The sequence below is a fragment of the Halichoeres trimaculatus genome, unplaced genomic scaffold (genome assembly GCF_033239565.1).
Source record: "Halichoeres trimaculatus isolate MK-OKI-2021-1 unplaced genomic scaffold, fHalTri1.1 fHalTri1_scaffold_4, whole genome shotgun sequence".
In the NCBI taxonomy this organism is placed as follows: Eukaryota; Metazoa; Chordata; class Actinopteri; order Labriformes; family Labridae; genus Halichoeres; species Halichoeres trimaculatus.
In genome coordinates, this window is record NW_027437182.1 from 27,668,132 (window position 1) to 27,683,463 (window position 15,332).

Below are 15,332 nucleotides of genomic sequence, written 5' to 3' on the forward strand. Positions count from 1 at the left end.
CCCACATTTCTCACAAAAAGTTTAGAAGTAAGAGACAGCAGGATAACATTTTTAATTTAAAGTCACTACATGTGCGAGTAATTGACAAGATTATATAAGCGATCAGACTGTTTTGTCCACAGGGGGCGCCAAAAGCTACAGAAATGGAAAGTTCCTCTCAGGAGCTTGAAGGATGAAGACACCAAATACAAATAGGAAACTTACTTCATTGGAGACATCAACCACAAGATTGTCTTCACTCTTGTCTCCATCACTGTCCTGGTGATAAAAGAAGACATATGAAAGGTAAGATAACCCACACAGACACACAGTACATGCACACTGTATGTGTACATGAGGAACTTGAATAATACAGATGAGAACCCACACAGATCAATACATCAATATCACTCGCTGCTCTTTGCTTCCTTTCACTGGCTCTCCACCATGCAACATTTACCAACAGAGACACTACACCCCATATTCTCTTTAACAGCTCCACCACCACCACTCCCTCTTTCTACTCCTCTCACTAACACTGCTGTTCTTTCTTTATCCACGGCACATTTTCACTCTTTGTCTAGTCATCTACACATCTCCACACCGCTCGCCCTTTTTTCTGGGGTGAGAATGATGGCACTTAGTCACCATGGCAACAGAGCTTTGATGTGATCATGGTCTGATATTTCTATTGACATCAGTGTGGAATGACATCAGTATGTAACGATACAGAGCCAAAACAAGGCTGCATCAACTGTCTGTTTCTAGAGCAGAAATAAAGGTGTGTGTGTGTTTGGGGGGACAGACAGAAAGAGGAAAAAACTATAAAAGGAAAGAAAGAAAGAAAGAAAGAAAGAAAGAAAGAAAGAAAGAAAGAAAGAAAGAAAGAAAGAAAGAAAGAAAAGGAAAGCCATCGGATGAGCACTTTCTTCAAGATAAAAAAGAAAAGAAGAAAAACTCAGAAAGCGCAGACCTCCACCAAACATATCATGATTGTCACCTACACTTTAGTCCTACTTTAATGTTATACTCCCTTTCAGCAGATTGTCTGCTACAATTTGGTGTTAGTTGCAGGTTTGTACGATAATTTGTTTCCTGACAGTGTTGAAAATTATGATGACCCAGTTCATATTTCATATTCTGGATCTCAGTATTCAGAATATTGCCAGGATCTGGATCGTACTTTTACATCTGTCAAAAATTATGGTGACCTTGTCTTGTATTGTTTTGCAAAGCAATCCAACCATTTATCGTGAAGTTAAAAACACATATAATGAAAATGGCCCTATCTCACAATGATAAAGAATCCTTTAAAAAAAGTCCCGGATCAAGATGGTGATCCAGATTACCTCCAAAATTTAATCACTTCTTCCTTATCCCATTCTGAACACTTCCTGAACATTTCATCCAGATCTATTCCTTAGTTATGAAGTCATGTTGTTCACATACGAACACACAAACAAACAGACAAACTCTCCCAAAAACATAACCTCCTTTGCAGAGGTAATAAAGAAAAGTAAAAAAAAGTGGTAAAGTTGGGAATAAATGTTGGAAATCTAACAATAAAAGAAGAGAAGTGAGGGAAAGAAATGAGGAAATGGAGCGATGACGCTCCAGAGACAGAGAGAAAAAGATGAGCAAAAAGCAAACAGAGAGAAATGGAGGCTGTAATGCTCCCCGACAGACGGAAGGAGAGCAAAAACATTCAGAAGGTGGAAACTATCTGTGCCTGTTGCCGCTCTGAACTAATGGCGAGATTTGGACTGTTGTTGTTGTTGATGCCAAACTGATTTAGCTGGAGGCCATCCTGCACAGACAGACCTCCCAGTGTCAATCAATCCTCCAGACTGCAAACACGCAGCTATCTCATTCATTACGGCTATCTGCCTTTCCCGTCTCTCTTCTGGCGTTACAGCGCCTATGGCTGTCCGCTCTTCCTCACTTTGGATCCATCCAAAACAAACACAGCTCTGATTGGCCAGGGGCCCCCTTACCTCTGGGTGGCCTTTTGTGTCACTCATCATAAGTAAACACACACACACACGCACACACGTAACTACACAGATGGGCCTGCAGTTTGAGACATCTTTGTTGTGTTTACGTGTCTCTCTGTAAACTGTTTAATCAGAAGGATGTACACAGATTTCAAAGCAGACCAACCATTCACCTTAAATCAACAGCTGCACATTGATGTTCACTTTAACATTACATCATTTAACCCTTAACCTGTCGTAGCTAAAGGACAAGGAAGACTAACACATACATAGGAGTGTGGGGGAAGGGACTCTTTGTCGTCACAGCGCCTCCTCTTTGCCTCTGCTCCTCCCTGCGAGGAGGAGTAACCTCCCGATGGGCCCTGGCGCTCCTCGTTGGGCTGACTGTCTGTTGATGACACTGACTTACTCTGTGGAGACAAAAGCACACAAGTATAAGAATGAACACAGCGACGCTTCATGCTTTCATGCTGCAACAGTAAAGACAGGTGATAAAAGACACATCTGATGGATAATTAAAGAAAGTCTTCATACAAAGTCAGCAGTATGCAAACACATAAAACACATAAAACAAAAACATGCACACACAGTCAAGCTGCTGTTCAGACATAAGGTTAGGTTGAATAAAGAAAAAACTCATGAGGCAATAACAAACAGGAGGGGAAGACATAAAAACACAATCACACACACGTTAACAGCAGACGTAAGCACAGGTAAAGACGTCGCCATAGAGGCACAAATAAAATAGCCTATACAGCTAATTAGTGCTCTCCCCTGGACACACCCGTCCTCATGTAAAATATGACTCTCATTATTGGACTATAAAGCTGTGCAGGCATATTTACAATACAGCCGAGCCCACAGCTCAGAGGAGACGGTCAGAGCTTTGTGTTGTTTCAGATTTAGGGCAGGGGCCAGGGGTTCGATGAGGGCCACTTGTCATTCCCAGTCCCCACTGTGGGGCGGACAAGAACAGTTTCAACACAGCAATGAGTCACACAGGAAGGAGCCCCGCACAGAGCAGAGAAGAAATCACACAGTGCCGCTCAACAAACTTTCCTCTCTTCTCCTCACTTCCTCTGCTCCTCACTTCCTCTCACTGTCCCTTTTGCCCCGCTGTTTAAAATTCCTTCATTTGACTCGTGCAGGGCTCTCGATTAATGTGTCCCTCCCTGCGCCTTCCCTCCATTTTCTCCCCTCCCTTCTCAAAGGATGTTCAGCACCAGCTCATAGGAGAAATACTTTGCTGGTGTTTAACAATGCCAAGCAGCATTGTGTTTACTAATTAAATTACACTAAGGGTTTCATTGGGGGTAGAAAAAGAGGGAGGGAAAGTTAAGTCAGTAGCGTTCTTAACTCATTTTAATTTCCCAATAAAGCCAAGAATAAAGACATACTGGTACTTTTTTTAACAACCTTCCCCGCCCTCCTTTTTCCTTCCCTATTCACTCTCTCTTTTCTTTTTTCTTTTCCAATTTCACTCTCCATCTCCCTCTAACCTCCCCCCTCTCCCCTCTCCCCTCTCTTCCTTCCTGTGTTATCAACAGTCTCACTGATGAAGGCCAGCTGTCCACTGCAGCCGTACAGTAAGGGAGTGTTTCATACAGCAGCAGCCAAAGGGAGAGCAGAATAAACCGTAGACATCCTCTGAATTTCAATCAGCCCATTTGCACTGCATTAATTCCCCAGGCAATTAACGGGACTTTTAACTACAGTGACATAAAAAAGAGTGAAAAACCTGTGAGTCCAGATGAGCACTTGTATACACATCATGATTGACTACATGTTATATTTATTTCATGTTTAGAAAGGATGGATTTTGTCCATCTTGTCACATGACACCTTCACACATAATTAAATGATAGTTGAATCTGGTCATGTTACTGAACACTGATGTTGCATTCACACAGTTTCACGCAGACTGTGGACGACAGATGGACAACATAGTTGCAAGACACCAAAAAGAAACATGAGGATTATTTAATGGGGTCAATAAATTTTCTGCCTGACTTGGCTTTTTTTTGTTATTGTCACTGATGAAATGAATCAATTAAACATAATGTCACTGTCTATTCCTTTCAAAAAAAATTCACTCATCACTCTTCTTCTTTAGTCCTGAGGCAAAAAAGCTAGCACTAGTTGTAGCTTTAAAACGCAGACTTCTATAAACACTTGTCTGGGAACTCATACACTATCATAACCCATATGTGTAAAAAATTCTAATTCTGATCAAAAACCCAGAACAAAAGATTTTCATTCTGCAAAGCAAGAGTGATGCCACCTAGATCAGACACCCCACACATTAAATCAACTTCTTTTCCTTGGAAATGTGGCAAAAACACTAGTTTCCAAACATACAGGTTGACAACATGGAAGATATTTTAAATAGTACTTCCACTTATTAGGGGAGCACAAAACTTAAGATGAGTTTTTGATGTCTGACTAGTAACCAGCAGAGCAAAGAAGATGAGAGGAGGAAAAGAGCATAGAAACTTGTGAGGGATATGAAAACATAAAACCAGCTGAGTTAACAATAGGATGATAACCAAACTGAAAGAAATACACATGAGGTAACCACAAGCACAGCATGTTATGAGGGTTATGTGTTGATACAGGACAAGCTGAGAGAGAAGAAAACGGAAGCAGAAAAGTTACAAGAAAAAGCACCTTAAATGGTGCTGCTGTTTTTTTTTCTTCCAAACCAAAACATTAAGTTTGATATGATTAGACACTTTCTTTCTTTTCAGATTATCTATATCTGCCATATCTCCTTGTATATACCCATATTATTTAAATTAAGCAAAATTATTATATTATTTGATTTTTAACTCAAACTTAACTCACTGCTTATTCTTTGTTGGACTGCTGCTTTTTTGTGCAATATTCCATGTAAATATTTATGTTCATATTATTTGTATTTTTTCCTTTTATACACCATATATTTATATTTCTTTATACTATTCTCATTGTATACATTGTTTGACAACACTCAGGAAGCGGTGCAACAACATTTCATTCCATATGCACTGCTGTGTATGCAATGACAATAAAGGAAGTCTAAGTCTAAGTCTCTAAATGAGCCAAGTAGTTTTTATCATTTTAAATAAAATTGTTGCTATCCAGCTGGAAAAAAATCATTACTTTAACTGAATACTTTAAGTTAACGAAATACTTTAAGTTAACTTTTCTGTGTATTAAGTTGATTGTGAGTCGGATAATATGGGGAGCGGTTGCCGAGTGAAATAAAACCCTAATGCTCCACATTTGACCTCGTAAGTATGTTTTACCTTACAGTGAGCTGCTCACTGTATTATCCCCTCCTCAGGCTGTGATTTCACAAAAAAAAAAAAAAAAACAACAACAAAAAAAACAAACAAACAGAGGGGGGTGTTATCATGAACGAACAAGCAACCAACAGGCCTACTTCTTTTGTTAAGTAAACAGTTTGCCATATTACATTTGGGACAGTTGAACATTCATCTTTAATGCAAACTAAGAAGACATGAAACATTTAATTTTCTTCAACAGCTGCATATGCAATGTGAGAGATGTTAAGTTTAAAAACCACAGATAAAGGCAGATTATGCCAACATGGCAGAGGATTTAAGATGAACAGACAACTCAGTCAGACTGTAAAACACAAGAAAAAACTGAACTGATTAAGATTTCACATCATGTCAAAATAATTCAGATAATCAGACTGAGTAAACAGTGTGCTCTGATGTCGGACTTCATGTGGCCTTTTCCTGTTGGAGCGTTATCTCACAGCGTTTCACCCTTTTTTTATCCACATCTCTATGAACTTCTGAGCAGGAAGCTATACACGTTCATCAACTGGGATGCAAAGAAGACTGCTCATTGAAGACACATTCATTCTATTTTGCTGCTGCACTAAATCCTAAAAAGTCCTTACACAACATATGGGCATTTAGTCCTTTGCAGCATTGTGGTGGCAGTGTTACATGTTAGGGATAGACCGAGTACCGGGTGGGCCGGTTATTGGGGCCGATATTTGGCATTTTGAGGTATAATGGCATCAGCCTTTTTTTTAATCCGACGGCCAAGAAGAAACAAATCTAAAAGTGTGTTGTTATGGCTCTGATGAAGCCGCTCCACTGTCTGCAGTCACGACTCAGTCCCCAGCACTGTCCCACCAACAGTACCATCTGATTGGTTAAAAGCAGAGCCATGGCTTGGGTAACAGCCAATCAGCAGTGCAGTTATTACAGTTGTTGCTTTTACACTGAAATTTTGGAAAAATTTATTCACTGAAGAAAACTTTAGCTATTTATATTCTAAAGTTTTAATTTAACTTTATAAAACATGCTGCTAAGCCTGGGAGCTGTTTAATAAACTCATGCTTAAAGGTATTTGAATAAAGTTAAGTGTTGGAGTTTGTATTGTTCAAAATTTTGACACCAATATTTACACTTTGACTGCAAATTAATATCGGCTTCAAATATCGGTTATCAGCCTCCTTGAATACAAATAATTGGTATCAGTATCGGCCCGGAAAAATCCATATCCGTCTATCTCACTTACACGTAGCTGTGTGTGGGGTTTTTTTTGACATGCACCGATCGATCGGTGCAGATTTCCTAAATTTTGGGGGATTGGTGTTCAGCCCATCCTTACATATGAAACTGATCTTATATACCTCCAGGAAGGTCTGACAGCCAGCCATTGTTGCTTTTTGCTCTGAGACCTAAAACTCAGGACACATTATTGGTTGTTTAAGTCAAAACATAAAGACTGTATTGTTTCACAGGTATTGTTCAATGATTTTCAAAAAACTAAGATTGGAACATTGAAGGTATATGCTGTCAGTTATAAGAAATAAAAATCAGTATCGGCCCAAATCGGTATCAGCAGGTTTTTAAAATGTTTATTCATGTTTTTTTTTAATGTTCTGGTACAGTTGGTTTCAATGACAAAGAGTTACACAGTTACACTCTTCCAAATGATTTCCCTCCTTTTTGTAGTGTCACTTGTGCAATTTTACACTAGTTATTAACCAAAGATACAGAATAACAGGTTTTGATTGAGAAATTTCTTTTGATATGATATCAGTGGATTCAGAGGCACCAAAACAGGCCCTGTGTTAGAAATCTTATACTGGATGTTTGGTGTTTTTAAGTAAGCATTTAAACTGACATTAAGTGGTAGTTTTGTGCAGTAAGCCACTGTGCTGTGTTTTAATCCTTTTACTTGTTCTGTTGGTCTTGTAGATTACAACAACATTTGTGGTGCCGATAAACAAAACAGTTGCTTGTTCATCCATCCAGTCGATTTGTCCTTTCCTGCAGATAACAGTGAAACGCTGTGAGCTCGGATGTTGGTGTGATGCAGAAAACCTTGAGAAGCTCAAGGTTGATAGCGCTGAGCGGCTATTGTGCTGGCGTGGAGCTGTGCTACTCCTGGCTGAGCTCCAGTAGCACAGTTTTTTTTTTAGTAGCCACTTTACTGTGTGTCTCCATTTCCATCCGTTTATCACTGTCACACACACACACACACACACACACACACACACACACACACACACACACACACACACACACACACACACACACACACACACACACACACACACACACAAACTGAACACACTACGGTTACTCACCCTGCTGGGCGCTCCCTCTGGGACGGGGCGGAGAGAGGTAAAGAAAGAGAACAAAGTAGAGAGGGAAATGAGAGAGTGAAAGAGAGGAGGAAAGAGGAAAAGAGAGAAAGTTTGACGTCAGTCTTGATAATAATAATAACAAGTCCTCCTCAGTCAGCCAAGGTTAGACTGAACTATGACTGCTCCTCTCTGATAGAGATACAGACCTGCCATTGTGCCTGATCCCAGTCTGCCCTCCATCTTTCCTTCTCTCTGTTCTCCACCAGACAAAGCTCGCTGTCTCCTCTTGCTGCTTCTTTCAACATTCACTATCTCTACACTCATTTTTCTTCTCATATAGAAGAACACACACACACACACTCACATTAACACACAGCTGCAGACATGCATACGCTCTCACACAGATGCTTAACACTTCAATATGAACACATTGATCCCTCTGTCCCCCCCTCCCCTTCTTCCCTCACCCTTTTCTTCATTTTCCTCTCTAACTCTGGCTTTATTCATGAGAAAGTCTCTCTTGGCTCGGTGCCTGATACACAGAGAAAAGATAAGATATTGTATCAGGGTGAACGCGAGTTCGCAGGGAGAAAGCGTCTCTCCTGCATTTACACAAGTGGCTTGAATACGTCTGTCCATATAATGACAGCAGTCTAAACAAGGAAGTTCAAATTCAGTCCAAAAGGTGACTTGGTGAACAGCTGACGCAGACGCTGCCTGTCAGAAATGATGTATAACATTGTTCTGCATTTTATCTCCTCTGAAATGATAAAACTATTTCTTATTTTGCAGCTGTTGTCGGGGTCCCAGAGTTGTTTCTTATCAAATTAATTTAGATAAACGCTGCACACACACACTTACACTCAAAACATATGACTGTTCCTCAAAAGGATAATTCATGCACACATACTCACAGCAATATTCTCAATGGTTTCCTTGACTCTTTATCTGTGCCTGCCCTATTCGTAGCATATATACTACAAAAACTCAAACCCAAATATCTCATTCTACTTACACAGGAGAATCTCAACACATAAGAATGCCATCAAAAAGGTTTAGTAAGATGTATTTTAAGAAGGTTAACTCTGACACATGTTTATATTTATAACATCATTTTGACAGTTTGGGCTTCTAAAAGACTGTTTTCATATATACACCTGAATCTTTTATAACAAATTTCTGCATCAACACTGCCTCACATGGAGGTGACCTGTAGCATAGTTTAAGTATTATTGTAGCTCAGCGCCTCAGCTTCAGCTCCTCTGTTGTGTTTCTGGGTTGGGTGTTTCTCATCTTCTTGACAAATACCGCATTGATTCACCAGGACAGACAAGTCGCCTGGCCAAAGTCATATCATGACAGAAACACATGGTAGTAGTTTTGGCGCTGTGGGCAGATACCACAGTCAGCTGAAAGAGGAAGTCAGCACTGACATAAAGCTTTTTAGCAGATTAAGCATTAAGTGTTCTAACATCTTCTGTTAAATGACGGGGTTGACTTCAGGCTTGATAAAACAAAGTGGATTGACATGAGTAGGTGACATGGGACGCCAAATCATCACAGACTGCTGGAACTTGATGTCAGACTTCAAGCACATTGGATTCTGTGCCTCTACACTCTTCCTCCAGTCTCCTGGAAGTTGATTTCCAAATGTATCTCTATCTAAAAAGATGACTTTGGACCACTGATGTGCAGTTAAGTTCTTTTTCTCCTTCGCTCAGGTAAGACACTTCTGACATTGTCTCAGTCCTTGTACTAAAGAAGACTACTGGCATAAACCCCCATTTAAATATTCTAATATTTTGAGATTTGTTTTCATTTAGCCTAAGGTTGTAATTATCAAAATTAAATGCAATTTTAAATCCACCTTGCTATTTGGGATAAGTAAGACCTAATAAGTATAAAACTGAACTTGTTTTTTTTACAGGAAGTTTGATTATTTGTATTACGAGTTCTCTGTTTATTGTTTTTTAGTAGTGTTATTTTACTCAAATACGTTGTTTTTGGGGGTTTTTTTCACTGAAATGGGTGTAATGTTGTGATTTCACCAAAAGATGATGTGGGCAGTGTCTCTGATAAGGCTAATAGGTCAAAAAAATAAAGTAACATGGGTCTGAGAGGCAGAAATGTAATGTCCACATATGTGGACGCTGGATCTTAAGAGGTTAAGGTATTACAAGCCAAAGGTTAGGGCTCAAACAAATTCAATGATTTAAAAAGTTGCCAGTACAGTCAGTTTTGACGTATACACCTGAGATTTGAGTTTTTGCAGCATACACGAAGTTTCACTACCAAGCTTCTTCAGTTTCTGGCAAATCTAAACCCAAATCTTAACATCTTGCTCTAAATCCCATAATGAGTCCAAAATTTCATTTCATAAAGAAAAATCTTCTGATGAACTCTGGATCCTAGAACTGTATCTGCTGTTTATGGACAGCAAAGTTTTAGATTCCATCAATGCATGTACTTGCTCTCATGGGCCTATGTTTGATTGTTTAAATGTCCATGTCTTCTAACATTCAAATTTGTGTTTGGAGTCAAAATAAAAGACACAGAGCTCCTTTGTCTTTACCTCTGAGATGTTCAGGGTCAAGGTGGTTTCGTTCGTCTTTGGAGGCGAGGTGAGCGGAGACACCAAGAGCCCCGGTCAGTGCAAGAAGCCCTGAGCCCCCCGCACCCAGCGACAGGCCCGATGGGTGAGGTGTCAGGGGGATGCCAGGGCCGTGGTGGGACAGGTGCTGGAGCTGCTGCTGCTGTGGCCACAGGGAAAGGAGGGAGCGGGGAAACAGAGAGGAACAGGGAAGGAGGGTTGGCATTATAAAGAGAGAAAAAAACAGGATTTAGAGGAAAGGAAAGAAAAAAAAAAGACAGGAGAAAGTGACAAATACCCAAGGAGAAGACAGATAAAAAACATTGCATGAGGTAGAGGTTGTGTTTGGAAAGGCAGATGTTTGATAGCAAGGAGAGAAGAAGAAAGTGAAATGAAATCAAATCCACGTGGACAGCTCAACGGCGAGAGAGGAAAATAAGATGAGGAAAGATTGGATGTTAAAGAGATTAGTGGATTAAGAGGTGAGAAAGATGGACACCAAGGACGAAAAGAAGGAAAAGGATAGAAAGGGAGAGGGAAATTAAATGCTCATGACACACAGGGAAATGGAGATGGAAAGCGAGAAGGGAAAAAAAGGAAAAGAGAGGGGCAAAGAATGGGATTTATTATGAAGGAAAAGCAGGGGAAAGACGACAGAAAGAGGCCAAGGAAAAACACAGAGAAAGGGTGAAAGAGAGAAAAGAAAATGTTTAAGTCACAGAATAAGTGATGGGGAGGAACAAAGGGAAGCAGTGAAAAGTGAAAGACAATTTAACGAGCAGGAGGGGGAAGATAGGAGGAGACGGTAAATGAGCACAGGAAGAGGGGAGGGAAAGTATGCAGTGGAGGGAGGAAGAGATAAGACAGCGTAAAAAAAGAGAAAAAGGGGAGAAATGAGGACAGGGCCATAGTAAAAGGAGAATAAAGATGACAAATAAAGCGATGGATGAAATCCAAAAGAAAAAAAAGAGAAAAACAAAAAAGGAGGACAAGAGAAGAGCAGCTACAGATAAAGAAAAGCTATTATCCTGAAGGGAGCGTTATGATGTGTGTGTTTTTTGTGTTTGGCTGTTTTGTCAGACACACACACACACACACCTAAGAAACATCAGTTTTTGTAGTTCTGTGAAGAACAAAGGGCTCCAAGTAGACAGTAATGTGATCAGTGCTCCGACAAGCTTTGGAAAGCCCCGTCTACCTCAGCACTTAGGGCTGTGTCTGTGTGTGGAGGTGTGTTTGTGTACATATAAACACATACATGTGTAGACAGGACAATTCAGCTCAAAGTCAGCTGATCATACTTTATTAAATGTCATGTGCTGGTGAAACTCTGGAGTTAAGGTCTGTTTTTTCTGACATTGTTGTGTGTAAGTCTGTAATTTGGCACCGATTTAATCTAAAGACCAAATGTATATTGTTCAGATGACATCAGTCAAACGTCATTACCAAGCAGAGGTGAGCTGTATCCCCGACAGGCTTTTCACCTCTGCTCTGTTTTCTCTGTCCTCTGCCTTTACATCTATTTAATTTTCTATTCTACTCTCTTTTGCTCCACTCGTTACAGTTTACAACACGCCAGCAGGGGGAGATATCGCGTACAGCACAACCCAGCAGAGACATGCTACAGCCTAAATGTTTTTTTGTCCATAATGAGTTGGCATGGAGATGGAATAAATCCGGGTTGCAGGAGCTAGCTTTGGACCCTCCCCGAGATGTGGTGAGCTCTCGCTGCATATCTTTCCTAATCTGTGTCATGAGAGCAGAAGTTCCTGGTGTTAACACTGATTAAGGAAGACAAAAACTCAACAACTGAATTTCATGTTCTTGTGTAACACTGAGATGAAATGAAGTGGTGGGCAGCAGTAGATCAGTCTATAGGGACTTGGGATAACTGGAAGGTCGCTGGTTTAAGTCCCAGCATGGACCAAGATTGGGAATTGGATTGATAGCTGGAGAGGTGTCAGCAAAATTCACTGTCAAAGTGCCCTTGAGCGAGGCACTAATACCTCCCAACAAAGGATGGCCAGATACCGATACCAGGTCTCGATATCGGGCCATACCACCCTTTTTTCAAGGTATCGGTACTCGATAAGGTTGCAGATACTAGTAGCAGATACTCTAGGCAAGAAAAATCTTGCGTCAAGCAAGTCCTCCTCGCCACTAGATGCTGCTAATTGCTGCAGTTTAACACCACTGCAAATGTGCGTCAGGTCCTTTTCAGACAATATGGGAGAGTTAGCAGTTAAGCTTTTTATATTTTGCACTTTAGTTTACTTTAAAAAATACTTAAAATCTGGCAGTTGTTAGTTTTATTGTGAACATTTGATATTGTTTTTTTTTATGTTGATAAAAAAAAATTCTAAACTCAGAGTTATTTGAGTTTTGTTTAGACTTAATGTCAGAGTGACCGTGCTGTCTTTGATCAAAATGATCTGTCACTGTTTATGAAACTTTATGTATCAAGAGTACTAGTAGTATCAGTACTCGGTATCGGTGAGTACTCAAGAATGAGTACTCGTACTGGTATCGGTTTGCATAAAAAGTGGTATCGAACATCCCTACTCCCAACTGCTCAACGTTTTACGTAGCTTTGGACACGTTTACAAACAATACATCACTAATAATATGCCAAGACATTAAACAAAAGTCACTTAATTTGAGCTCTTTTCTTGTCATTTAGAGTTGGATTGGGCACCAAAAAACAAAACTACTTTCTCTATACTTAAAGATGTGAATTTGAACTCCGAGCAAGATGCAGCTGTACAACTGTCTGCTTCAAAGCTGTCACTCAGAGAAGTGATGTACAATATCTGTTGCAATCTCAAAATTGGTAACAGCACCTGGTAAGAGTTTTTAAACAGGAGTCCTGCCACGACTTATTCATTAAACTCTGTATGACAGGAATCAGCCCCACACGCTAAAAGAGATGCAGATTTGTCAAAACATTGTTATTTTATGTGTTTTATAGGTCTATGTGTAGATGTGTGTATTCGTGGTGTTGTGGTGAAAAGAGGTGTCTCACCCCGATAATGGCGTTGAGTTCAGCCATGGTGACCTGCTTTGCCCTCTCCACTGCTTGGACCACCTGTTGCTGGTGCTACACACACAGAAACAGAACATTAATTCACACAATTATAATCATTTTCAAAAAAAGACAGAATCAACAATGCACCATGTTACACCATGAAGTTTTTAATGTTTAATTACAAGAACACAGCAAGACAAGGTAAAAACTTGGGAAAAAAAGGTTAAAACATCTGATCTCTTCTTGTGCATGTATATTACTAGCTTTAAATGTCTGCACATAAACTGACAACACCTGTACTGAGCATACAGCCAGGCACGTACAAACCTGCTTCAAGAAACATTAACCAAAAAAAACTCGACTTTATTTGCACAAAATCCCCAAGTTTTCAGTACCCAATATGTAAATACGCATGTTTGCATCAGTGACTGTGCTCGCACACACACACACACACACACACACACACACACACACACACACACACACACACACACACACACACACACACACACACACTTGCAGACACACTTCTTTTTGTCTGGGCGTGTGAGTGTGCACTGATGAGTCTGTTCCCCGGAGGCAGGATGGTCACAGCTCTGTCAGTTTGATTAATATTGACACTGTGTGTGTGTGTGTGTGTGTGTGTGTGTGTGTGTGTGTGTGTGTGTGTGTGTGTGTGTGTGTGTGTGTGTGTGTGTGTGTGTGTGTGTATGTGTGTGTGTGTGTGTGACAGATAACACACACATAACTATCAGTGCTCACTAGAGAAGAGTAAACCCACACACACGTGCACTCACACAAATCTATAATAACATAAATATGATAACGTTGCTGCTTTTCTTGTTTATGTTGAATTAGGTTAAGAAAAAAAACCCAACGCTTACAACAAATGTTGAAAGTGTTGAAGTATTGCAAAGTTCACAGTTTTCTGTTTGTTTCTGATTTTCTTTGAGCCCAAGATTTATTATAAGCAAATAGAAATTTAAGGACCAGCAAAAGAATTAATGACGACTCAGCTTAATGTAACTTTTCCAGTAGAATGTAGGTACAGCCATGATGACACTGGGACCACTGACAGGTGAGGATTATCTTCTCACTAAGGCACTTTTCATTCAATCAGATGTGTACATCTCTTTTTTTTTTAACAATATTTTTATTAAAGTTTTAGATACATATCAAACTTTGTATCAAATGTACAAACATTTTCATTTTCATTTATGTCCCCTCAAACAAGTGCTCATTCACACACACACACACACACACACACACACACACACACACACACACACACACACACACACACACACACACACACACACAAATAATAATACTACTACTAATAATAACAATAATAATAATAATAAAATTAATAATAATAATAATAAATAAATAATGAAAATACACAAAAAATAAATAATAATAATAAAAATAATAGTATCGAAAAAATAATTATAATAATAGAATTAATAATAATAATATAAAATGATAATAAAGAGAAAAGCTAAATAAATAAATAAATCAAAAAAAAAAAAAAAAAAAGGCAGGATCATTACATAGTGTTATTCAGTTAGTGTTATCTTTTTCATTAGTCAAGAATGACATGAATGAGTCCAAAACAAAAGCAAACTCCTCTTTTTTTCCTTTTACAATATATGTCAATCTTTCAAGTCCAAGACAAGTTATCAACTCCTTCTTCCATATTGCCAGTGAAGGTGGTTCGACATTTTTCCAATATAGTGCAATCACTCTTTTTGCATGGAGAAGACCAAAGTCAACAATTTCAGATTGCTTCTTTGTTCTGATGAGGTTTTTGGGATATAATCCAAGTATGCAAATTGTTGAGGTCAAAGGAATGTTAAACCCGACCGTCTGTGATAAACTTTTGACTACATTTCTCCAAAAAAACAAAATCTTAGAGCATTCCCATAGGCAGTGAATCAGAGTTCCCTTTTCAGTCAGACAATTAACACAAACATCAGGGATGTTAGGAGAGATATGATGGAGTTTAGCAGGGGTCATATAAACTCTCATTAACCACTTATACTGAATCAGTTTTAATCTTGTGTTAATTGAGTTATTTTGTGCTTTTAAACATGCTCTTCCCCAGTCTTCTTCGCTGATATT

At 39.4% G+C, this 15,332-nt stretch overlaps 1 protein-coding gene across 2 annotated transcripts in view; it reads right to left on the reverse strand.

The window, feature by feature from the left end:
- Window positions 1-15,332, reverse strand: part of tle2b (TLE family member 2, transcriptional corepressor b) — a 104,963-nt gene that overhangs the window by 20,299 nt on the left and 69,332 nt on the right. The window contains exons 6-10 of one of the 2 annotated variants that reach the window (XM_074667550.1): window positions 13,206-13,280; window positions 10,166-10,343; window positions 7,594-7,610; window positions 2,243-2,383; window positions 205-258 (exon numbers count right to left, since the gene is read on the reverse strand). In XM_074667550.1, the coding sequence (XP_074523651.1) occupies window positions 205-258; window positions 2,243-2,383; window positions 7,594-7,610; window positions 10,166-10,343; window positions 13,206-13,280 (465 nt within the window). Of the gene's footprint in view, window positions 1-204; window positions 259-2,242; window positions 2,384-7,593; window positions 7,611-10,165; window positions 10,347-13,205; window positions 13,281-15,332 lie in introns of both variants that reach the window. The other variant, XM_074667549.1, reaches the window with a different exon arrangement.